Source organism: Vipera ursinii (assembly GCF_947247035.1).
Source record: "Vipera ursinii genome assembly, chromosome: Z".
In the NCBI taxonomy this organism is placed as follows: Eukaryota; Metazoa; Chordata; class Lepidosauria; order Squamata; family Viperidae; genus Vipera; species Vipera ursinii.
In genome coordinates this window covers 9,039,294-9,063,658 of record NC_139517.1, presented here as the reverse complement: position 1 = coordinate 9,063,658, position 24,365 = coordinate 9,039,294, and the positions used below count along the sequence as shown (strand labels likewise).

The window sequence follows — 24,365 nt, the reverse complement described above, 5'->3', positions numbered from 1 at the left end:
TCCTTCAGCATACAGGGCTGCCTGGATGGTTCACAGGAAGGTCTCCTCTTCTCTCCCTGGCTGGCTCTCCTCCCTGCTCCACCGATGTTTCAAAGAAAAGATGCAGAAAAACTCTCTAGATTCTGAAATAACCTTGGAAAAGATTGTCACAGCTGCTGCTTAGTAGACCTATCTGCAGTCTCCGGGCCTGTTGTGAACTTGGCTGTGCAAGTAGCAGGAATGAGAGTTTCATCTGCATATGTGTGGGATGCAAGTCATGAGAACAAAACTACCCTCTTTGTTCCATGAAACATATTTTTTCCCCAAAATCAACCTGTAGATCCAGAATGTTGGGACTGCTATTTTAGATGCACCTGCTAATTATAAATGAATGCTTATGGATAAAAGAAAAACATCCTGTATTTTCTCTTTTGGTTTTTATGATGCAGCATACAGGGACAGGAAGATGGGGCTCCATCTTTTGTATTTTGATTTCACCCTGCTGGGGATCCTGGACAGGGTCAAAAGCCGCCCCATAGAGGCAACAAGCAAGGAGGGGACCCTCATTGACTGCAGGAGGGTGATGGCCCTTCTGTTTGATCTGAGGAAGTCCTCCAAACCATCAGGGGAAAGACTGGCTACATTTGTCATTAATTAATTTAAATAATTAAAAAAATACTAGAATGCACAGAGATGGATAGAGTGACTATGAGACTGAAAGAAAAAGAAGAAACAGATTATTGGACAATGGAGGCGCCCAACCCAGGCCCCATCCCACCGCGGTCTGAACCGAGGCTGGACTGAACAGCGGTTGGTGGACACCCCCCAAAATCCGACCAAAACTGTAATCCCTCCCCCGTCCCTAACCTTTTAAAATGTTTAAATAAAAAACAAACCAGGAGCCTCTTATTAGATTTATACCGGAGGCTCCTATCCCTGCCCAACCAATACACAATACACAATAACAGAGGAAAAAATACTTGATGATTCAAATGCATTGACTTAGAAAGTTGTTGGCATAGGAAGAAAGCTAGAGTAAGACTGAAGAAAATAGAGGTTTTGATCCATTGGATGGGATATTACATTATGAACTAGATGTTTGAGTATGGTGGAGAATAGATAATTGCTAGAAATAGAAGTTCTATCATAACTAGAAAGATAAGATTTGTAATTAGAATATTAGATTTTGATTTGAGAAGGAAAACAGGAAAATGCTAAGAAGTTTGAATAAGGAAAGTTTTTGGTTAACCAGATATAATTTTCATTGAAACTATAAACAATAGAGACATTTTGAACACTGATGGGAAATTGTTATTTTTTTAAAAAGGAAGCGAAAACAGAATATTGAACATGGATATTAAGTGCAAAAGCAATTAAGATATAATTTGGTTATAAATTTATATAAAACTGACATTGATATTATGAGAAACATATAACAAAGAGGTTGATATTTAATTGTATATTTATTATAATAATTGTATTTGCCTAGTGTGGGAAAACAGGTACTATCAGAAGAAGAGAGGAAATATTTGATGGTGTAATATTGGATCTAGATTGAAAAAAGTTAATTGTTGTTGTTAGCTGCGAAGTCGTGTCCGACCCATCGCGACCCTATGGACAACATTCCTCCAGGCCTTCCTGTCTTCTACCATCTTCTGGAGTCCATTTAAGCTCACACCTACTGCTTCAGTGACTCCATCCAGCCACCTCATTCTCTGTCGTCCCCTTCTTCTATTGCCCTCGATCTTTCCCAGCATTAGGCTCTTCTCCAGTGAGTCCTTCCTTCTCATTAGGTGGCCAAAGTATTTGAGTTTTAGCTTAAGGATCTGGCCTTCTAAAGAGCAGTCAGGATTGATCTCCTCTAGGACTAACCGGTTTGATCGCCTTGCAGTCCAAGGGACTCGCAGGAGTCTTCTCCAGCACCATAGTTCAAAGGCCTCAATTCTTTGGCGCTCAGCCTTTCTTATGGTCCAACTTTCACTGCCATACATTGCAACTGGGAAGACCATAGCCTTGACTATACGCACTTTTGTTGACAGGGTGATGTCTCTGCTTTTTAGTGTGCTGTCTAGATTTGCCATGGCTTTCCTCCCCAGGAGCAAGCGTCTTTTAATTTCTTGGCTACAGTCCCCATCTGCAGTGATCTTGGAGCCCAGGAAAATAAAATCTGTCACTACCTCCATTTCTTCCCCATCTATTTGCCAAGAATTGAGAGGGCCAGATGCCATGATCTTGGTTTTCTTAATGTTAAGTTTCAACCCAAGTTTTGCACTCTCCTTCTTCACCCGCAACAAGAGGCTCTTTAGTTCTTCTTCACTTTCTGCCATTAGAGTGGTATCATCTGCGTATCTTAGGTTGTTGATATTTCTTCCGGCAATCTTAATTCCAACTTTTGATTCATCTAGCCCTGCCTTTCTCATGATGTGCTCTGCATATAAGTTAAATAGGCAGGGCGACAGTATACAGCCTTGTCGGACTCCTTTCCCAATTTTGAACCAATCAGTGGTTCCGTGTCCAGTTCTCACTGTTGCTTCTTGACCCGCATATAGGTTTCTCAAGAGACAAATAAGATGGTCTGGTACTCCCATCTCTTTAAGAACTTGCCACAGTTTGTTATGATCCACACAATCAAAGGCTTTAGCATAGTCAATGAAGCAGAAGTAGATGTTTTTCTGGAACTCCCTAGCTTTCTCCATGATCCAGCGTATGTTGGCAATTTGATCTCTGGTTCCTCTGCCTCTTCGAAATCCTGCCTGTACTTCTGGTAGTTCTCGATCCACATACTGCTGAAGTCTAGCTTGTAGGATTTTAAGCATGACTTTACTAGCATGAGAAATGAGTGCAATGGTGCGATAGTTTGAACATTCTTTGGCACTGCCTTTCTTTGGAATTGGAATGTAAACTGATCTTTTCCAATCCTGTGGCCACTGTTGAGTTTTCCAAATTTGCTGGCAAATTGAGTGTAGCACTTTTACTGCACTGTCTTTTAAGATTTTGAATAGCTCAGCTGGAATACTGTCACCTCCACTAGCTTTGTTGTTGCTCAGCTTTTCTAAGGCCCACTTCACCTCACATTCTAGGATGTCTGGCTCGAGGTCAGTGACCACCTCATTGTGATTATCTGGGACATTAAGCTCATTCTTGTATAGTTCTTCTGTGTAATTTTGCCACCTCTTCTTAATCTCTTCTGCTTCTGTTAGGTCCCTGCCATTTTGGTCCTTTATCATGCCCATTTTTGCATGAAACGTTCCCTTCATCTCTCCAATTTTCTTGAAAAGATCTCTGGTCCTCCCTATTCTATTGTTTTCTTCTATTTCTTTGCACTGTTCATTTAAGAAGGCATTCTTATCTCTTCTAGCTATTCTCTGGAATTCTGCATTCAATTGGGCATATCTATGTTTTTCTCCCTTGCCTTTCGCTTCCCTCCTTTCCTCAGCTATTTGCAAAGCTTCCTCAGACAGCCATTTTGCTTTCTTGCATTTCTTTTTCTTTGGGATGGTTTTGGTTGCTACCTCTTGTACAATGTCGCGAACCTCTGTCCATAGTTCTTCAGGCACTCTGTCTATCAGATCTAATTCCTTAAATCTATTTGTCACCTCTACTGTATATTCAACAGGGATATGATTTAATTCATACCTGAGTGGCCTAGTGCTTTTCCCTACTTTCTTCAGTTTAAGCCTAAACTTTGCAAGGAGAAGCTCATGGTCTGAGCCACAGTCAGCTCCTGGTCTTGTTTTTACCGACTGTATAGAGCTTCTCCATCTTTGGCTGCAGAGCATATAGTCAATCTGATTTCTGTGTTGACCGTCTGGTGATGTCCATGTGTAGAGCCGTCTCTTGGGTTGTTGGAAAAGAGTGTTTGCTATGACCATCGTATTCTCTTGACAAAATTCTATCAGCCTGTGCCCTGCTTCATTTTGTACTCCAAGGCCAAACTTGCCTGTTATTCCAGTTATCTTTTGGCTTCCTACTTTAGCATTCCAATCCCCCATGATGATAAGGACATCATTTTTTGGTGTTACTTCTATAAGGTGCTGTAGGGCTTCATAGAACCGGTCAATTTCATCCTCTTCAGCACTGGTGGTTGGGGCATAGACTTGGACTACTGTGATATTGAATGGTTTGCCTTGGATTCGAACTGAGATCATTCTGTCATTTTGAGGATTGTATCCCAGTATTGATTTTCCTACTCTTTTATTGACTATGAAGGCTACTCCATTTCTTCTGAGGGATTCTTGCCCGCAGTAGTATACCTGATGGTCATCTGAATTAAATTCACCCATTCCTGTCCATTTTAGTTCGCTGATACCTAAGATGTCGATGTTCAGTCTTGTCATCTCTTGTTTGACCACGTCCAGCTTTCCTTGATTCATGGATCTTACATTCCAGGTTCCTATGGAGAAAAACTCTTTACAGCATCGGACTTTCCTTTCACCACCAGACATATCCACAGCTGAGCGTCCTTTCGGCTTTGGCCCAGTCGCTTCATTCTTTCTGGCGCTACTAGTACTAGCCCTCTGCTCTTCCCCAGTAGCATATTGGACGCCTTCCGACCTGAGGGGCTCATCTTCCAGCGTCATATCGTTTTGCCTTTTGGTACTGTCCATAGGGTTTTCATGGCAAAGATACTGGAGTGGGTTGCCATTTCCTTCTCCAGTGGATCACGTTTTGTCAGAACTCTCAGCTATGACCTGTCCGTCTTGGGTGGCCCTGCACGGCATAGCTCATAGCTTCATTGAATTACGCAAGCCCCTTCGCCACGACAAGGCAGTAATCCATGAAGGGGAAAAAGTTAATATATGCCACTGAATTACTAATGGACCAAGGTAACATGCTGTCTGTTAAGTATCTGATTGTAAAATGAGAAAATTAATAAAATATTTATATAAGAAACAACACTTCCTGCATTTTGAACAAGAGATTATAATCCTGTGGATTCTCTTTGTATTTAATTTCCAGGTACTCTCTAACTTCCTAGGTTCTCCTCCTTTCATATCAGCTTCATGCAGAGCAAGACAAATATTCATTTCTTAATTTTCATATTTCTTAACTATTCATCTCCTTCAGAGAGTGACTCATAGTGGTTTACAATATAATCAATAAACTAAAATTAAAATCTGAATAATTTAAGATTAAAATTTTTTTAAAAATGCTTCATTGTCTGTCATGGTGTCATAGGCTGAGCGCAATGTATATCTGCATCTCTATATATCAGGTTACTGCTCCAAACTGCAAAAATAACTTTTTTAAAAAAGCCCTATTGGGTGAAAGTAACCAAGTTGCTTCATTGAAGAGATCTGGTATAATTATCAGCTTCATTTCTTTATTAGTTGCTCCTTCTTATTCCAGTCAGGTCTCAGAATAATAAGAGTTGTCGTGAGGGCCCAACAACTGAAAATAATAACTAGCTCATTGACTTTCCCTCTGGCTCCATACTGTATTTCTTCTCACCTGGGGAAATTTGAAGTTGCACAAAGTAGTTCCCATGTTGACACAGGTCTTAGTACGGGCTCCTCCCATGACGTCTATTGTGTTGGTCTGGTCATTACATTTGTAGCTGGGGATATATCAGCTCCAACACAAATCCTTCTTTTTCTCCCTACCTGCAATTCTGTATTTCTGAGCAGAGGTTAATATAATGCAATGTCTTAATCCAAGGTCCTAGTTTTGTCAGTGTCTGCTGAAATGCCCTTGGGACATGGAGAAGAAGGGACGATGTCTATACATTAAGTACTGAGTTACTCGCAAGGGAACTTTGAAAAATATCAGAGTGAAACATGTTGATTATTTCTCACTAGACACAAATGCCGTGTTATGAACCTTTAGAACTAAGATATTAAGTAAAAAATGGTAGAATGAAAGCTCATATGTACAGAAGAAGAAAAAACATACAATTAGAGAAAAGAATAATGGACATACATTTATTGAACTCATATTGCTTACCTTTTGCTTAATCTAAGATCTATCATGAATAATTTAAGACTAAAAACTTTAAAAGGTGTATTATCTGCCATGATGTCATAGACAGAGTGCAATATATATATGCATCTCTATGTATCTGATTACACAAAAATGAAAAAAAAGCCCTATTGGGCAAAATTAACCAGGTTGTTTCATTCAACGGATAAAAAAAATTATCAGCTTCATTTCTTTATCAGTTGCTCCTTCTTATTCAAATCAGGCCTCAGAATAATGATATAGCACTTGGGGGAAAAGATACAGCCCAGTAATCCAGCTGCTGAAGCCAAAATAGAGAAGATCTCTACAGCAACCACATATTTCCCCTTTGTACTCAAATATGTGGGAACAAATGACACCCAGACGCTACAAAAGACCAACATGCTGAAGGTGATAAATTTGGCTTCGTTGAAGCTATCAGGTAAATTCCTGGCTAGGAAGGCGACCGTGAAAGTGACAGCAGTCAACAGCCCCATAAAGCCCAGGACAGTATAAAACATTGTGGTTGAACCTTCATTACATTCCAGGACAATCTCTTCAGCCATGGAATGCATGTCTGAATCTGGAAATGGGGGAGAAACTCCCAGCCACAGTACACAAATGCTGAACTGAGCCATGAAAACAGAGAGGACAATAGTGTTGGCCATCCTTCTCCCCACCCATTTCCTCATGTTGGAGCCTGGCTTGGTGGCCATGAAAGCAAGAACTACTATGGTTGTTTTACCCAAAATACAAGAAAGGGCTACAGAGAAAGTGATGCCAAAAGCAGTCTGTCTCATGAGACATTTCACTTTATCAGGTTGCCCAATGAAGAGCAAAGTACAAAGGAAGGAAAGCAGAAGAGCAATGAGAAGTGTGTAGGTGAGGTTCCTGTTGTTGGCTTTGACAATGGGAGTGTCCTGGTGTTTCATGAAGATTCCTAGCACCACAGCTGAGATAATAGAAAAGGAGATTGCAATCATTACCAAAGAAATCCCCAAAGGCTCTTGGAAAGTCAAATAAGTTACAGTTTTTGGAAGGCAATCATCTTGACCCTTGTTTGGATATTGATCCTCTTGACATGGGAAACAGTCATCTAAGTCTGGGGGAAGAAACAAAACTATTTCACAAAACTACTTTACTTTTAATCATGAAGAATTAATAACATACTTGATTTATTTAGATCCTATGACTTCATAATATTTTTTCTCAAAATGATTGACAATGAAATGCATTAAATACTGTAGTGTTCAGTTTCAATATCCCTTAAGTTATACAGCTACACCAAAATCTGTATGTGATACTTCTATTCTTCAGGTAGAAGAGGAAGTAAAAAGGGTTGAAATAATAGGAAAAAATGTTGTATGGGTTGAATTTGATGGAACGTTACCTTTCAGTCAAAAAGCATATACTAAAAAGCCTTCTGGATAGGTTAATAAGAGCCTTGGTGGAGCAGTGGGCTAATGCCTCCTTAAGTAACACCAGCTGCCTGCAATTAGTGCAGGTTCGCGGCCCACCAGGCTCAAGGTTGACTCAGCCTTCCATCGTTCCGTGGTAGGTAAAATGAGGACCCAGATTGTTGGGGGCAATAAGCTGACTTTGTAATAATGCCGCTTGGGGGGGGAAAGCCCTAATAAGCAGGCATATACATAGAATGAAGGCTATTGCTAAGCACATTTCATTTGTGCTTAGATTGTAAGCCGCCCTGAGTCTTCGGAGAAGGGCGGGATATAAATGGGATTAAAATAAATAAATAAATAAATAAATAAATAAATAAATAAATAAATAAATAACAAGCATTGGTTATCTGCCAAAATGTTTATACTTCTGGAAGCAATAAGGAGAATAATCCAAAAATGAGAAACCTATTGATGAGGATGAAGGTAAAGATTTGTGGGTAAAGGAATGAGAGTAAAGGTAAAAAGGAATTTTGGGAAATATTTAACGCTATAATCCATCAGTTTAATTTGAAAGGCATAAAGTTCCTTAAGATTTACAATAGTGGTAAATATCTATAGCTCGTCTGTAGAATGAGGATAAAGGCTTGTTCTCCGGCTAGATAATACCTACAGTGGAGTTTAGGCAATGTCAGCTAAAGACATTATTCATATATATATATAAAAACTAAATAAATAAATAAAATATATGTAGTATATTTCTTTGCTTACCCATTTGGTCAGCTATCTTCCCTTCTGGACACTGTCTACAGTCATAGCAGCAGGATAATTTCCCTTCCACTTTGACCTTGCTGTAGCCAAAGGGACATTTTTCATTACAGATGGAAAGAGGCAATGTCTGTTCATAAATAAAATGAGATTGCTTTCATATGAAGAATGTATGTGTTGGGAGTGTCCATTTCATCAATTATCTATGCCCAAACTCTTCACATACTTATCAATCCTTAGTGTCCCATTTCACCATTTTTCTTGTTTTAAATTCATCAAAAGATTCTTTAATTCATTTCTTCCTCAATCCTCAGCATCTAGAGTACTATAGAATAAGTGTGAATGTCAACTGCCAAAGTTAACCAGCGATCATGTTGAAGTTCACACTTCAAAAACTTCCTGAGTTTGAGAAACACTGCTTAACTCTTCCTCCGCCCCCCCCCCACTTTCTTCCATTGATACATACACAATTCTGAGAGACTGCCTGGAGAAGTTCTTGCAGTTTTCTTGAAAAGATTTTGAGATGTGATTTACTGTGTCCTCATGACTAGCTGAGAATCACTCAGTTGGCTTTTTACTTGAGGAAGGGAGGACTAGAAAATTATCTTCTCTTTAATGATTTATAAACAATATGATCATTACCACACTCAATTGTTTCCACAAGATATTTATTAATGTAAAGCCTAATCCTAAACCTGTGAATTTACTAAGCTGAACAGCGTAAGGTGTAATGTATAAATCAGGTTCCCTCTTAGAAATCAGAAGTCTCATTACAATGCAGTGTTCCGTATCATACTGCATTAATCTTTATTGGTGTATGTTATGATATAGATATGTATGTGTGTGTCTCTCTCTCTCTGTCGCTGTCTCTGTCTCTGTCTTTATCTCTCTCTCTCAATCTCTCTCTCTCTCTCTCTCTCTGTGTTTGTATGTGTGTTTGTGATTTTTATGTTCAGTATGCAATCAGCTGGTTAGTCAAATAAATATTATCTCCAGCAGAAGACTTTGTTTTAACAGAGTTTCTGTTCCTCATTTCATCTCTTTCAGGGGACTAGACTAGATTGGAATAGAATAGAATAGAATAGAATAGAATAGAATAGAATAGAATAGAACAGAACAGAACAGAACAGAACAGAACAGAATAGAATAGAATAGAATAGAATAGAATAGAATAGAATAGAATAGAATAGAATAGAATAGAAAGAATAGAATAGAATAGATCTGGAAAGGACCTTGGAGGTCTTCTAGTCCAGCCCTCTGCTCAAGAAGGAGGACCTATACCACCTCAGACGGGTGATTGTCCAGTCTCTTTCTAAAAACCTCCAGCAGTGGAGCGCCCACAATTTCTGGGGTAACCTGTTCCACTGATTGATTGTCCTCATTGTTAGGACGTTTCTCCTTAATTCCAGGTTGCTTCTCTCCTTGATTAGTTTCCAATCATTGTTTCTCATCCTTCCCTCTGGTGCTCTGGTGAACAACCTGACTCCCTCTTCTTTGTGGCAGCCCCACAAATATAAATTTAAATCCAATGATATGAAATTAAAAAAAGGCTGGCTATGCCATTTTAAAAAATATTTTTACTGTTTGGGAATAAATTGTTTCTTTCCATTAAGCTACACACTTTCCTAGACTGTCATTATTCTACTTAAGTGAGTAAAGACATCCTAACTCCTTCAAAATTCTTATTCAATTTTCCTTTATTTGGCTCAGCAAGGGCTCAGAAGTAGAGTTACCACTTTACAAAACCATATAGTGGGAGACATTTTTTTTAAACAAATATTTTCTTCAAGGACCAAATATACAAGTAATCAACTGATATGTTTATTTTCAGGCTTCTCCAACAAAGGATGTTTTATACAATATAAAAAGGTAAAGGTAAAGGTTCCCCCGCACACGCGTGCTATTTGTTTCCAACTCTAGGGGTCGGTGCTCATCTCTGTTTCAAAGCCAAAGAGCCAGCGCTTGTCTGAGGACGTGTCCATGGTCATGTGGACAGCATGACTAGACGCCAAAGCCGCCTGGAACGCTGCTCCCTTCCCACCGTAGTGGTCCCTATTTTTCTACTTGCATTTTTACGTCCTTTCGAACTGCTAGGTTGGCAGAAGCTGGGATGAGTAACAGGCACTCACTCTGTTACGCAGCACTCAGGATTCAACCCACCAAACTGCCGACCATCTGATCGACAAGCTCACTAACCCACTGAGCCACCTCGTCCCTTATACAATATATTGCATGTAAAAGTAATTCACTTAAGGACCTATTGTTTTTGATCTGTAGTATTCATATTATTATATATCTTTGCATTTTATTTTATCATATCCCAATTTATCTTACTTTCTTATCTTATCTTATCTCATTTCCTTCCACTGAAATTAACTAATAAAGATTACTACTACAATGACTATTTTGAGATAATTTTGGGTTTATGTTCATATCATTTACAAAAAATTTTGAGGCTGCTAAATAAGTGTTGTTGAGGTGTTAGTGGTTGTTAAATTATTTCTGTGAAAAATGAGATGCACCTGGTTAAATACAAGAGGCCAAACAGCATCCTTGGCAGAAATGGTGAGGAGCTTATCTGGGGGAGCCATGGGGTCGATCCTTCCAATTTGGGCCCTTAGAAAGGAGTTATTTGGAAATGTGACCCAGTTGAAAATATCAAATCCAGTTTCTAATTCCCCACTGAGACCAAAAGAAATCAGTTCTCCAGCACTATTGTTAAAAGAAACTTGCTTCAAAAAATGGTGGAGCTGAATGAAAGATCAAAGAAATATAAACATTAACTGGTTTCCTTGAATCATATGTAGGAATCTCAGTTCCCTCCATATGGTTTATGGTCAATGGAATGCTATTTTTTCACCAATCTACACTGTTTATAATTGAAAAAGAAATGCTTTCTCTATCACATAGATTTTCCACTCTATTGAATATTTTCATCTCTAAATGTTTAATATAAAAATTCCAAGACAATGCTGAAAAAGAAAGAAAGTTGACACCATTAATTTGCTTTGATCAACTGAACATTTTATGGATTATGAATTAACTTGGTAGAATAATATATGTATATTACAATGGTAACCCCTGTGTTTGTAACACATAATATTTGACAAAGATTAAAGGTTTTTCTATTTCTGTTTTCTTGCATATGACAATACTAATAACATTCAAAAGTATCTGTAAAGCAAAGAAGGATGGAGGGAGGTAGTTAGGAAGTATGAAAACAAACAAACAAATAAATATTTTAATTTTAACTGCCAAAATAAAAGAAGAATAAACATTGATTTATATGATCTGATGATTTTCCTGAATTTGGATCAGTGGACACTACCTTCCATGGTGATTGAAGGAAATACTTGTGCCTCCTCTTATCAATTTTTTGATCTGCTTTGAGATTTGAGGTAAGCAAGGCCCTCAGAGCATGTGCCACGGCATAGACTGCATTATAGATGCTGTAACTAAGTCCGCCCATGGTGGTTTCAAAGACAGAATTAGGAAGATTCTCCAAATTCTCTTCTCCAGTACAGATCCTTTCAGCATTCCCTGCACTTACATCGCTGGAAAATGAGCATTCAAATGCATCTTTCCAGAAAAACCTAATAAAGCCATCTTCTTTTTCAAAGTTTGGGTTTCGCTTCTGCATAAATTGTTGGAATACAGTCAACTCCTTAGAGTGAAGTGCAAAGTCAATTGCACCATGGAGAAAATTAATAGGCAAATGTCTTTGTATCACAATAGAGGTGAATTCCATCTGAGCTGTCATGATCCAAATTTTGGCTTTTCTCTCCTTTGGAATATCATCAGAATCTAAAACAGAGAGCATCATTCTCAAAGCCACTATGCTTGTAATTTCACCATTAAAGATCACTGCAATGACTGTACTCCACATAATCACTTTATATATTTTATCTGTCTTATCCATCATTTCAGCAGCTTCCCTGAAATACATCATTTGGGGTAGACATTCTATAAAGTCAAAGCATATTCCTCTCTCTGAAAACATGGAAAGACTATTTTGAACAAATCTCTCCCTGTCTTCCTCATACAGAGAAATCAATCCAACCCAGGTCCATTCAAAATGCAATAGTAAGTGTAGTATTCCTTTAAGCTGGTGAATTTCATCAGGGAACATCCACTTGACAAAAATACCTGCTTGGTCATTATTCATCAAAGGAGCTGATCCATACGTAATCTAATTGAGGAAACATGGGAGAACAGAGGAAAAAAGGGAGAAAACTTTTTTAAAAATAAAGGAAGAATTCTTTTTTTTACTTAATACAATTCTTGGGTTTCAGTGGGATACTGAAAGAGGCTTTGTAAAAAATACAGTTAGGGTTAAGGACGTCTATAAGTTTAATACTGGTCATGAAGCAAAAAGGGGACTATCCTTTGGTGATATTTTTGTCATTATATGACAAATATTTGTTGCCTCTGGAATCTTTCTCATAAGAGTTATCATGTGGGCCCAACATATGAAAATAATAACTAGCTCATGGACTTTTCCTCTTGCTCCATCTTTCTTCTCACCTGGGGAAATTTGTAGTTGCATAAAGTGGTTGCCATGTTGACACAGGTCTTAGTACGGGGTCCTCCAATGATGGCTACCGTGTTGGTCTGGTCATTACATTTGTAGTTTGGGATAAAATTATCTTTTGTAGATAAAAATTCCATTGCTAAATGATAAGTTGTATATTCCTCAAGATAATTGGTAGCGATGTGGAAACCGAGGCTAATATTGGGTAAAATTCCAAAATGTTCATTGATCTCCTTTACAGCAAATGCCAGAGCCAAAGTATGTTGATAATTATGAGTGAGGAACCTTCAGTGAGAGTTACAAACAACATCAAATATTTCTGCTTTATATTCAGACAGTTGATATTTTTAATGTTCTAGATCTAGTGCTTATTGTTTATTCTGGATGTTTGGAGCCTTGTCCTTAATGAACAATAGCACTAGATTGTCAAATTCATAGTAAGCTATTTCTTCCAGGATCACTTTAGATATTACAGTAACATTTAATTTCAGTTCTATCTGTATTTTCTCTATAATATTCTAAGATTGAGAAGAAAGTTCCATTTTAAAAGGCTGGAAAAAAATCTCAAATGCACTTGTGGATTTTCTGCTTCATTACTGCGTAAGATGAAACAGGGGAAAAAATCAGGATTAACCTGAGGGGATCTACAACCTCTACATTTTTACTTTCAGTGGTGGACTTTGGTGAAGAAAGGAAGTTTCCTGAAGAAAAAGTTATTTATATAATTTATGAGTCAAATCGATTTGTCTCAATTTGAACTTCTGTGTTAAGACAAGAGGTATTTCTGTGAGTTTTGTAATTAAAAATGGCTATATATGGACATTGGATTACTGATTAACAAGCAGCTGATATGGTTCAGCAGAAAAAATACTGCAAGTGGTAACAAAGGAAAGAGAAGTAGGAGTAGCACCAGCAGGAGATACTTACTGATACTCATCAAGCAGTTCACAAGGGGGAAGTCTTTGAAATGTGATTTCATTGGAAAGAAAGAAGATCTGATAAATAATTGCAGCAATGATTAAGTCTCCAGGCTGATAATACTTGTGAGCAATTGGAAGCGGACTGCTGAGTTTGCAGTTGGAACCAGGAGAAATTAATATTATGTTAGGGGGAAAAAATAAAATCAGAATTCTGTATATAAACAACTCACTATAATATATGGCCATAGTAGATATCAAACAGTAGCTCCTATTTTATTATTCAAATGAGGAGTTGGGGTGGCCACCCCTTAATGTTACCTTAAGTTTAGACCATGAACATTATCTGAAATTTAGCCAAGAAAATATCAGTTCAAACACAAATCCTTCTTTTTCTCCTTACATGCAGTTCTGTATTTCTGAGCAGAGGTTAAGACAATGCAATGTCTAATTCTTGGGCCCTAGTTTTGTCAGTGTGCTGGAATGCCCTTGTGACATGGAGAAGAAGGGACAATTCTATACTTAATTAGAAATGAATACTATTACTTGCAATGTAATATCAGAGAGAAACCTGTTTATTATGTCTCAGTAGACACTACTGCACTGTTATGAACTTTTGGAACTAAGATATTATGTAGAATTTGGGAGAGTGAAAAGTCATATGTACAGAAGAAGGGAAAACATACAATTAGAGAAAAGTATAATGTACATAATGTACTCCAAAGCACCTGAAAGCAGGACAAGAAGCAATGGATGGAAACTAATCAAGGAGAGAAGCAACCTAGAACTAAGGAGAAACTTCCTGACAGTTAGAACAGCTAACCAGTGGAACAACCTGCCTCCAGAAGTGGTGAATGCTCCAACACTGGAAGTTTTTAAGAAGGGACTGGGCAGCCACTTGCCTGAAATGGTATAGGGTTTCCTGCCTGAGCAGGGAGTTGGACTAGATGACCTCCAAGGTCCCTTCCAACGTATTATTATTGTTATTTATTGAGCTCATTTTGCTTACCCTTTGCTTAATATAAGATATATCATGATAATATTACCAATATTTGATCTGTCATGATACATTTTTTTTACCCATTACTTGCCCCATCTTCTCCCCATATAGCATGTTCCAAATTATGCAAATGTGAGCAGTTTAATAGGTATCTTTTTGGTGGAAGGTAACAGTGTTCCCTGTGCAACAACATACTGCATCTCAAACATTGATATATCGGGTAGTGGATATTCATGTGCATTTTCCTCTATATGTTGAAAAAAAAAGTGGTTGTGAAGAATATTTGAAGTGTTGGTTGTTTTTGTTTTTTGGCAAGAGTCTAGTGAAGCTTGTAGGCTACAGCACACAAAGTCAAAGATTTTGAGAAGAGTGCACCTTATAATATTAAAAATCCATTTTCAGACAGAATTCTATCCTTGATTAGCTTTTTTCATTTAATCACAAAATTTTGAATTTACATTGTTCACAGTAGTGGCGTCTGCCTGCAAAAGATGTTCCCAGACTGGAGTGAAACGCAGAACAGACTGCTTTATAATTGGTAGACCAGGTGCTCCTCCCAACACATATATGTCATCGTAGACCAGGTGCTCCTCCCAACACATATATGTCATCACTGTCCTCTACTGACTGGAGTGAGGGGGAGCCTGTGGCCTAAAGGTTAATACAGCTGCCTAACTGGCAAGCTGCCCAGGTTTGAATCCCAGAGGGGTAAGACTAGCTGATGAGAGCTAAAGAGCTTGAAATAGCTATACTAGTCTCACTTTAACTCTTTGTTAGTCACAAAATTTTGAATATATACATTAAAAAGCCCTGCAGGATGCAGAATAGATTGACAGCTGCAATCTGGAAGGATGATACCATATAGCAATGGGGTATCGGAGGTGACGGGATGAATATTGGCACCACACAATATTAGTGTGGCACACCAGCTAAATCAGACACACCGTGCTAAGGTGATGTGCTCCAAGGAGCCACTACCTGAAGAAGAAAAGTCATTGGTGGTTTACAGAGTAAGATGCAAGGACTGCCAGTGTAATTATATTGGAGAGACGGCCAAATGGCTCAAGACTAGAGTCCATGAACATAAGTTGGCTGTCAAAAGGCATGAGCAATGCTCACAGATATGTCAACACATAGTCAACAATAACCACTGTTTTGACTTTATGAGGGTGGAGGCCATCCCCTAGGACATGTCTAAAGGAGGCTGCTTGCTTAAGGAAGCCTGGTGGTCAGATACACATTCAATTAATTGCCATATATTATTATTATTATTATTATTATTATTATTATTATTATTATTATTATTATTATTATTATTATTATTATTATTATTATTTATTATTATTATTATTATTATTTATTATTATTATTATTATTATTATTATTATTATTATTATTAATTATTATTATTATTATTATTATTATTATTATTATTATTATTATTATTATTATTTTATTTGTATACCGCCCTTCTCCCGAAGGACTCAGGGCAGTGAACAGGGTAATACATGTTAAAAAGACAGAATACAAAAATTAAAAAAAGATTAAACAAGTGCCCAGAACTCTTAGATAGTTTAAAACGCATTTAAAAGTAATAAAAACCCAACCCCCTCCCATCAGGCCAGGCCAGCTTGTTCAAAAAGATACGTCTTTAGATCACGCCGGAAGGAGAGAAAGTCGGGCGCCATCCGGAGCTCAACCGGAAGACGGTTCCATAAATCCGGCGCACCCACAGAGAACGCCCTCCCCCTAGGGGACACCAGTCGGCATTCTTTGACCGGTGGCACCCTGAGGAGACCCTCTCTGTGGGAGCGTATTGGGAGGAGGGAAGTTGATGCCGGCCGCAGGTGCTCCCCAAGGTATTCCAATACCAGCACCTTGAACCTCACCCGGAAGACAACTGGGAGCCAATGCAGCTCGCGGAGCAGGGGTATAACATGGGAGTATCGGGAGACTCCCAACACAACTCTCGCAGCTGCATTCTGTACCAGTTGGAGCCTCCGAGTGGTCTTCAAGGGCAGCTCCATGTAGAAAGTGTTGCAGTAGTCTAAACGAGAGGTCACAAGCTCATGAGTAACCGTACGCAGGGCATCCCGGTCTAGATAGGGCCGCAACTGGCACACCAGGTGAACCTGGGCGAAGGCCCCCCTAGTCACTGCCACTATGTGATCTTCCAAAGTAAGCCGTGAATCTAGGAGGACTCCCAAGTTGCGAGCCCTATCTACGGGGGGTAATAGCTCACCCCCCATAGAAAGAGATGGGATATTCTGAATATCCCGGGATGCCGGTATGCACAGCCACTCAGTCTTGTCGGGGTTGAGTTGAAGTCTGTTCCTCCCCATCCAGACCCGAACCGCTTCCAGGCAATGGGACATCACGTCGAGGGCATGACTGGGGTGGTTTGGGATTGAAATAAAAAGCTGGGTATCATCAGCGTACTGATGATACCCAACTCCAAAACCACGAATGATCTGACCCAGCGGTTTCATATAGATGTTGAACAGGAGAGGCTAGAGAACCGACCCCTGAGGGACTCCACAAGCGAGAGGCCTCGAGATAGACCTCTGCCCCCTGTCAACACCGACTGCGAACGTCCCAGGAGATAGGAGGAGAACCACTGAAAGACTGTGCCTCCCACTCCCAATCCCCTGAGACACCGCAGCAGGATACCATGGTCGATGGTATCGAACACCGCTGAGAGGTCTAATAGGACTAGGACAGAGGAATGTCCCCTGTCCCTGGCCCTCCAGAGATCATTCACCAGAGCGACCAATGCCGTCTCCGTGCTGTGCCCGGGCCTGAAACCTGATTGGTACGGGTCTAGATAATCCGCTTCATCCAGGACCAGAGGGAGTTGATGCGCCACCACACTCTCAACAACTTTTGCAAGAAAGCGAAGGTTGGAGACCGGACGAAAGTTATTTAACACAGCTGGGTCCAAGACAGGCTTCTTGAGGAGAGGTCTCACCACCGCCTCCTTCAAGATGGTGGGGAAACTGCCCTCACTCAAAGAGGCAGATATGATCGCCTGGAACCAGCCTCGTGTCCCCTCCTGAGCCGCATAAACCAGCCAGGAAGGGCACGGGTCCAATAATCATGTGGTGGAGCTCAACCTCCCCATAATCCTGTCCACTTCCTCTGGAGTCACAGAATCAAACTCCTCCCAGATAATATCGACAAGACCACCCGTGTCCTGATCGTCAGACTCTGCCCAGTCAGAGTCCAGACCAGTCCAAATCCGAGTGATTTTGTCCGACAGATGTTGACTAAACTCCTCGGCACGCCCCTGCAAGGGTTCCTCCCTCACCTCCTCATTAAGGAGGGAGCGGGTCACCCTAAACAGGGCGGCTGGGCAGTTATCTGCAGACGCGATAAGGGTAGCGAAGTGGTTAGACCTCGCCGCCCTTATCGCTGCGAGATAAGACCTCATATAGGTTCTTAGTCACAATCGGTCGGATTCGGATCGGCTGGACCTCCAATAGAGCTGCTACCAGCTTATCAAGCATTAAGAGTGCATGAACAACAACAAAAAAATACTGCCCACACTCAGAAAGAAAGGAGTTGAAAAAGATAGAAGCCGTATGACTCATGCAATGGAGAAAAATGTCGTACACAGTGTTCTACCAAGTTTGGAGGATGGGAGCAAGTGAGGAGGATCCAGTGGCAACTCCCGATGATCGTATGTGGACGGGACAAGAAGATAGAGGGTGGCAGCCCACGCACACAGAAATGGACGGAGGACGTCTGGCAAGGATGAGATTGACTGGGATGGTTGGTGAGGAGCAGGAGGAGCATTTGGCCGCAACAAATTCACCGAGTCACCCAACCTGAAGACCAGAGGAGAACCGGGAGACCTAGAAGGGTAGAACAATGTGTACACCACCAGGGGAAGGGCGATGGATGGATGAGGGCAGCATGACTCATGAGATAGAGAAGAGGTCAGACACACAGCAGCCAACCGAGGTCGGGAGATGGGAAAAATTAGAGAGTGATCCAACAGCAGCTCCAGACGATCGGATGCAGACAAGGTGAAGAGAGAGAGTGCTGTGTCTTGCATGCACAGTAATGCATGGATAATGGCCAGTGAAGATGGGATTGACTGGGATAGGCAGTGGTGGGCAGGAGTGGCATGCAGATGCAGTGAATGTACTGAAGTGGCCAATCCAGGGATCAGAGGAAGATCAGCAGATTTGCAATGGTGGAATAACATGCATATCATTAGACCAGGGCACATGGCTATTTGCAAGAGCTATGGGGGGGATCAGAGGAAAGTCCAACAATAGCCTCAAATAGCCAAGTGCAAGCAAGGCAGGTGGAGAAGATAGAGAAGGGAGAAGGAGAAGGATATTAAGTGCAAAAGCAATTAAGATATGATTTGGTTATAAATTTAGATAAAACTGACATTGATATTATGATAAACATATAACAAAGATGTTGATATTTAATTGTATATTTATTATAATAATTGTATTTGCCTAGTGTGGGAAAACAGGTACTATCAGAGGAAGAGGAAATATTTGATGGTGTAATATTGGATCTAGATTGAAAAAAGTTAATATATGCCACTGAATTACTAATGGACGCAGATAACATGCTGTCTGTTAAGTATCTGATTGTAAAATGAGAAAATTAATAAAAATTTTATATAAAAAACAACACTTCCTGTATTTTGAACAAGAGATTATAATCATGTGGATTCTCTTTGTATTTAATTTCCAGGTACTCTCTAACTTCCTAGGTTCTCCTCCTTTCATATCAGCTTCATGCAGAGCAAGACAAATATTTATTTCTTAATTTTCATATTTCTTAACTATTCATCTCCTTCAGAGAGTAACTCAAAGTGGGTTTGTTTTTTTGCCCAAGATGGCGGCTACCACGGGCGGCGTTCGCTGAGCTCTGCGGTGAGCCGACACAATGGGGGACTGGGAGGCTCACGAAAGCCCAGCTGAGGGGCATATTCGGAGGGGGGGTGTAGGAACAACAGGCTAGCACTGTTTCACTGTGTGGAGCCTTTCCCCCCCCAGAGAAGTAGCAGCGGCAGCAGCAGTGGCCGGGCGCCCTGTAACCTGCCGCCGATCAGCTGGTGCTCTGGATCAGCTGTCGGGTGCTGTGCTGGCTAGAATTGATCACTTGCTTCCACTTACCTTGGGCGCTGGGGAGCTTCGTCAGACTGAAATGACTTCGTCAGCCTAGGACAGGGGTGTCAAACTCAATTTCTTTGAGGGCCGCATCAGCATTGCGGTTGCCCTCAGGGGGCCTGGTGGGTGTGGCCTGGGTGGGTGTGGCCTACTGGGTGGGCATGTCTAAAGTGTGTATGGCCTACTGGGTGGGCGTGGCCAGCTCTACATCGTTTGCATCAAGGGTGCCCATGGGTGCCTGGGCAGGAGTGGGACAGATCTGGGGGTCTCTGGCAGGAGGAGGGTCTCTGGGCCAGGGCCAAGGTAGTGGGGGCTGTTCCCTCCCTGTTTCCAGGATGGCTTCGCGGGCCACATGAAACCACTTCGCGGGCCGGATCCGGCCCCCGGGCCTTGTGTTTGACATGTCTGGCCTAGGATACTGCTGTGGACCCCTGGATGGATTATCAGGCGCCTGAACTCAATTGGAGGGCGCTGTTTGCAGCCGCGTGGATCTCTCTACTCCTGACTGTTACTCCTGGTCTTTCCGCTTATAAAATGGCTGCGGATTCCCATTTCGGCGTGGAGGCTATGGGGGAGACTTTTCTGTCTCCTTCTTTTTCTCAGAGAACGATGGAGATTTGGCTGCTTGAATCTGAGCACTTGACATTTATGACTGAGCTCCCTGCGGCCCTAGGAATGGATTTAGCGTGTTTGGATGGTCTTTGCTTGTTACTTTCCAAGATGGATTGGAGGCTGGAACAGGATTTGGGACATTTTTTCTCCTGTTCCCGTGACCTCCCTATGATGTTCCGGAAGGAGTCTAGGACAGGCCGTGGTGAGAGGGTGGCCCTGGACTGGCTATCAATCCCCTGCTGGTGTGAGAGACTAGCAGGGGGGATTTCTACTCCCCCAGCAATGCTGCCCTTATCAATCCCAGGCTGGATCTCATGGCTAGGTGAGAGGACAGTCATGGGCTCTTGTCTGGACCGGCTCAGGTGAGAGCAGAGCCGGATTGGCGGATTGCTGGATGAAGACATGTTCCGGACTTAATGTTTTTATATCTTAACTAACATCTTATCATCTTAATAACATCTGACCCCATTTGTGAACAATGGCTCATATGGACAGTTCTATCTCATGGCTCGAGTACAATACTCTAGATCGGACTTGTACGCCCTCAGGGGGGTTTCTCCCTCCTGGATACGACCAGCCTCCCTTTCTAACATTTCCCTTGATGACGGGCCCAATTGCTGGGACCCCGAGAGGTGGCTGGGTTTAACTAGGGGCCTCTGGTGGAGACGCATTAAGAGGCCCCTGATATATTTTTAGCTAGGTATTTTAAAGGGTTAGGGATGGGGAGGGACAGTAGGGTGGGGAGGGACTTTTTAATTGGTACCCAGTCTGGGCCTATGAAGGGTTCCGGCGAGATAGGGTTGGGGGCGGAGACTGCTGGTTCTGTGTGTGCTGGGGTGGGGCTGCAAATCCCCAAGACGATAGGGAATGGTGGCAGGTGTTTGCACGGAGGGCCATATCAACATCTGGGATCACGCCCCCACTGTCTTCGAGCAGTGGCGTGCTCCGACCCTCCGGTTGGCACCCTCTTGCCCGGGGGTGAGGGTGATCAGGTCCCTGAGCTTAGGCTGGTTTATTTTAACGCCAGATCCGTTGTTAACAAGGCTCCCCTCGTTCGTGACTTGATCGAGGAGGAATGCGCGGATCTGGCGTGCATTACAGAAACTTGGGTGGGCTCGGAGGGAGGGGTCCCTCTGACTGAATTATGTCCCCCAGGTTTCCATGTGCTACACCGGCCGTGGGCTTAGGGCAGGGGTGGAGGGGTGGCGGTGGTTATCAGGGAGACTTTATGTCTGCAGGAGACCACCATTTTCCAGACTGGCGGGAGTGAGACCCTCCTCCTGAGATGTGGCCCTCGGGTTCAGATGGGCTTGTTGCTCACAGATGGGCTGTTGCCCAGCTGTGTGGCAACAGCCCTGCCCGAGCTGCTCGACACCCTCTCAGGGTTGGCGGTGGAGTTCCCCAGGCTTATGGTACTGGGTGATTTCAACCTGCCTTCACTGGGAGGGTCATCTGAGTTGGCTCGGGAGTTCATGGCTTCCATGACAGCCATTGGCCTGACCCAAGTAATTCAGGGCCCGACTCATGCAGGGGGTCACACTCTCGACCTGGTGTTCCTGTCCGGACAGTGGTTGGATGTTCTAGGAGGGGGTTCACCGGTCATTGTTCCCCTGTCATGGTCCGACCATTATCTCCTGTGGCTGGTCATCCGTTATGCTACCCCCCACTGCTGGGCGGCGGAACCGACCAGGTGGTTCCGCCCCAGGCGCCTAATGGACCTGGAATGGTTCCAGATGGCGCTTGGGTCTATACCCATCGCCCTCACCCACAGGCCAGTGGAGGCCTTGGTTGATGCCTGGGATAAGGCAGCCGCTGAGGCACTCGACTGTGTTGTACCCTTGCAACCCCTGACCCGGTGCAGATCCCGTTGGGCTCCATGGTTTTTTGTGGAGCTCCGGGAGATGAAGCGTCGGAGACGGGGTCTAGAGAGCTGTTGGAGATCCACCTGATCCGAATCTGACCGATTGCAGTTAAGAACCTTTATAAGGTCTTATCTTGCAGCGATGAGGACGGCGAAGGCTAATTACTTCTCTGCCCTTATCGCGTCCGCAGATATTTGCCCGGCCACACTGTTTAGGGTGACTCGCTCCCTTCTTAACCAGGAGGTGAGGGAGGATCCCTTGCAGGGGCGGGCCGAGGAGTTTAGTCATCATCTGACGGACAAAATCGCTCAGATCCGGGCCGGTTTGGACTCTGACTGGGCAGAGTCTGATGTGGAGGAATCGGATGGTCTTGAGCATGTTATCTGGACTGAGTTCGATCCTGTTTCCCCTGATGATGTGGACAGGATGATGAGGAGGCTGAGCTCCACCACCTGTTTGTTGGACCTGTGCCCCTCCTGGCTGGTTTATGCGCCTCGGGAGTAGACACGAGGCTGGTTCCAGGCAGTAATAACTGCTTCCTTGAAGGAGGGTGTCTTCCCCGCCTCCCTGAAGGAGGCGGTGGTGAGACCCCTCCTCAAGAAGCCTGCCCTGGACCCAGCTGTTTTAAATAACTATCGTCCGGTCTCCAACCTCCACTTTCTGGCGAAGGTTGTTGAGAGTGTGGTGGCCCATCAGCTTCCTCTGTTCCTGGATGAAACTGATTATCTGGACCCGTACCAATCGGGTTTCAGGCCTGGGCACAGCACGGAGACGGCATTGGTCGCGCTGGTGAATGATCTCTGGCGGGCTCGGGACAGGGGTTGTTCCTCTGTCCTAGTCCTATTAGACCTCTCAGCGGCTTTCGATATCATCGACCATGGTATCCTACTGCAGCGTCTCAGGGAGTTGGGAGTGGGAGGCACTGTTTTGCAGTGGTTCTCCTCCTATCTCCTGGGCCGCTCGCAGTCGGTGTTGACGGGAGGGCAGAGGTCCGCCCCGAGGCCTCTCGTTTGTGGAGTTCCTCAGGGGTCGGTTCTCTCACCCCTCCTGTTCAACATCTATATGAAGCCGCTGGGCGAGATCATTCGTGGTTTTGGGGTGGGGTATCATCAGTACGCTGATGATACCCAACTTTTTTTCTCCACCCCAAACCAACCCAGCGATGCCCTCGCTGTGATGTCCCGTTGCCTGGAAGCGGTCCGGGTCTGGATGGGGAGAAACAGGCTTTGTCTCAATCCTGCCAAGACTGAGCGGCTGTGCATACCGGCATCTCGGGTCAACCAGACTATTCCATCTCTAATGATGGGGGGTGAGGTGTTACCCCCCATTGATAGGGCTCGCAACTTGGGCGTCCTCCTGGATTCACAGCTCACTTTTGAAGACCATATAGGAGCTGTGACAAGGGGGGCTTTTGCCCAGGTTCGCCTGGTGCACCAGTTGCGACCCTACCTGGACCGAGATGCCCTACGCACAGTCACTCATGTGCTTGTGACCTCCCGTTTAGACTACTGCAACACTCTCTACATGGGGCTGCCCTTGAGGACCACCCGGAGGCTTCAACTGGTGCAGAATGCGGCCACGCAGGTCGTGATGGGGGTCTCCCGATATTCCCATGTAACACCTCTACTCCGTGAGCTGCATTGGCTTCCAGTTGCCCTTCGGGTGAGATTCAAGGTGCTGGTGATGACCTATAAAGCCCTAAATGGCGAGGGTCCGGGATATTTGAGGGAACACCTGCTGCCAGCATCAAGTTCCCTTCATCCAGTGCGCTCCCACAGGGAGGGTCTCCTCAGGGTGCCGCCGGTTAAAGACTGCCGGTGTGTAACACCCAGGGGTAGGGCCTTCTCAGTGGGTGCGCCTGCCGTGTGGAACCAGCTGCCTGCGGAGCTTAGGACTGCCCCCAACTTCCGTTCATTCCGCCGGGACCTGAAGACCTGGCTCTTCGAGCTGAGAATATTTTTAATTTTAATTTTAACTGGGTTTTAATTTTCTCAGGGTTCTATTTAATCTCTTTTAATTTGTTTTAACGTTTGTATTGACTGTTTTTTAAATGCCCTGTAAACCGCCCTGAGTCCTTTGAGAAAGGGCGGTATATAAATCTAAATAAAATAAAAATAAATAAATAATCAATAAACTAAAATTAAAATCTGAATAATTTAAGATTATTTTTTTTAAAAAATGCTTCATTGTCTGTCATGGTGTCATAGGCTGAGTGCAATGTATA

The 24,365-nt window shown here is 42.9% G+C and overlaps 1 protein-coding gene across 1 annotated transcript in view; it reads right to left on the bottom strand.

Moving 5' to 3' along the window:
• Positions 1-5,499, bottom strand: part of LOC310649094 (vomeronasal type-2 receptor 26-like) — a gene marked incomplete at both ends in the record, with an annotated part of 20,263 nt that extends 14,764 nt beyond the window's left edge. The window contains one exon of the mRNA XM_083377365.1: positions 5,431-5,499. Coding sequence (XP_083233491.1) covers positions 5,431-5,499 — 69 coding nt within the window. The remainder of the gene's footprint in view (positions 1-5,430) is intronic.
• Between the last annotated feature and the right edge of the window lie 18,866 nt (positions 5,500-24,365).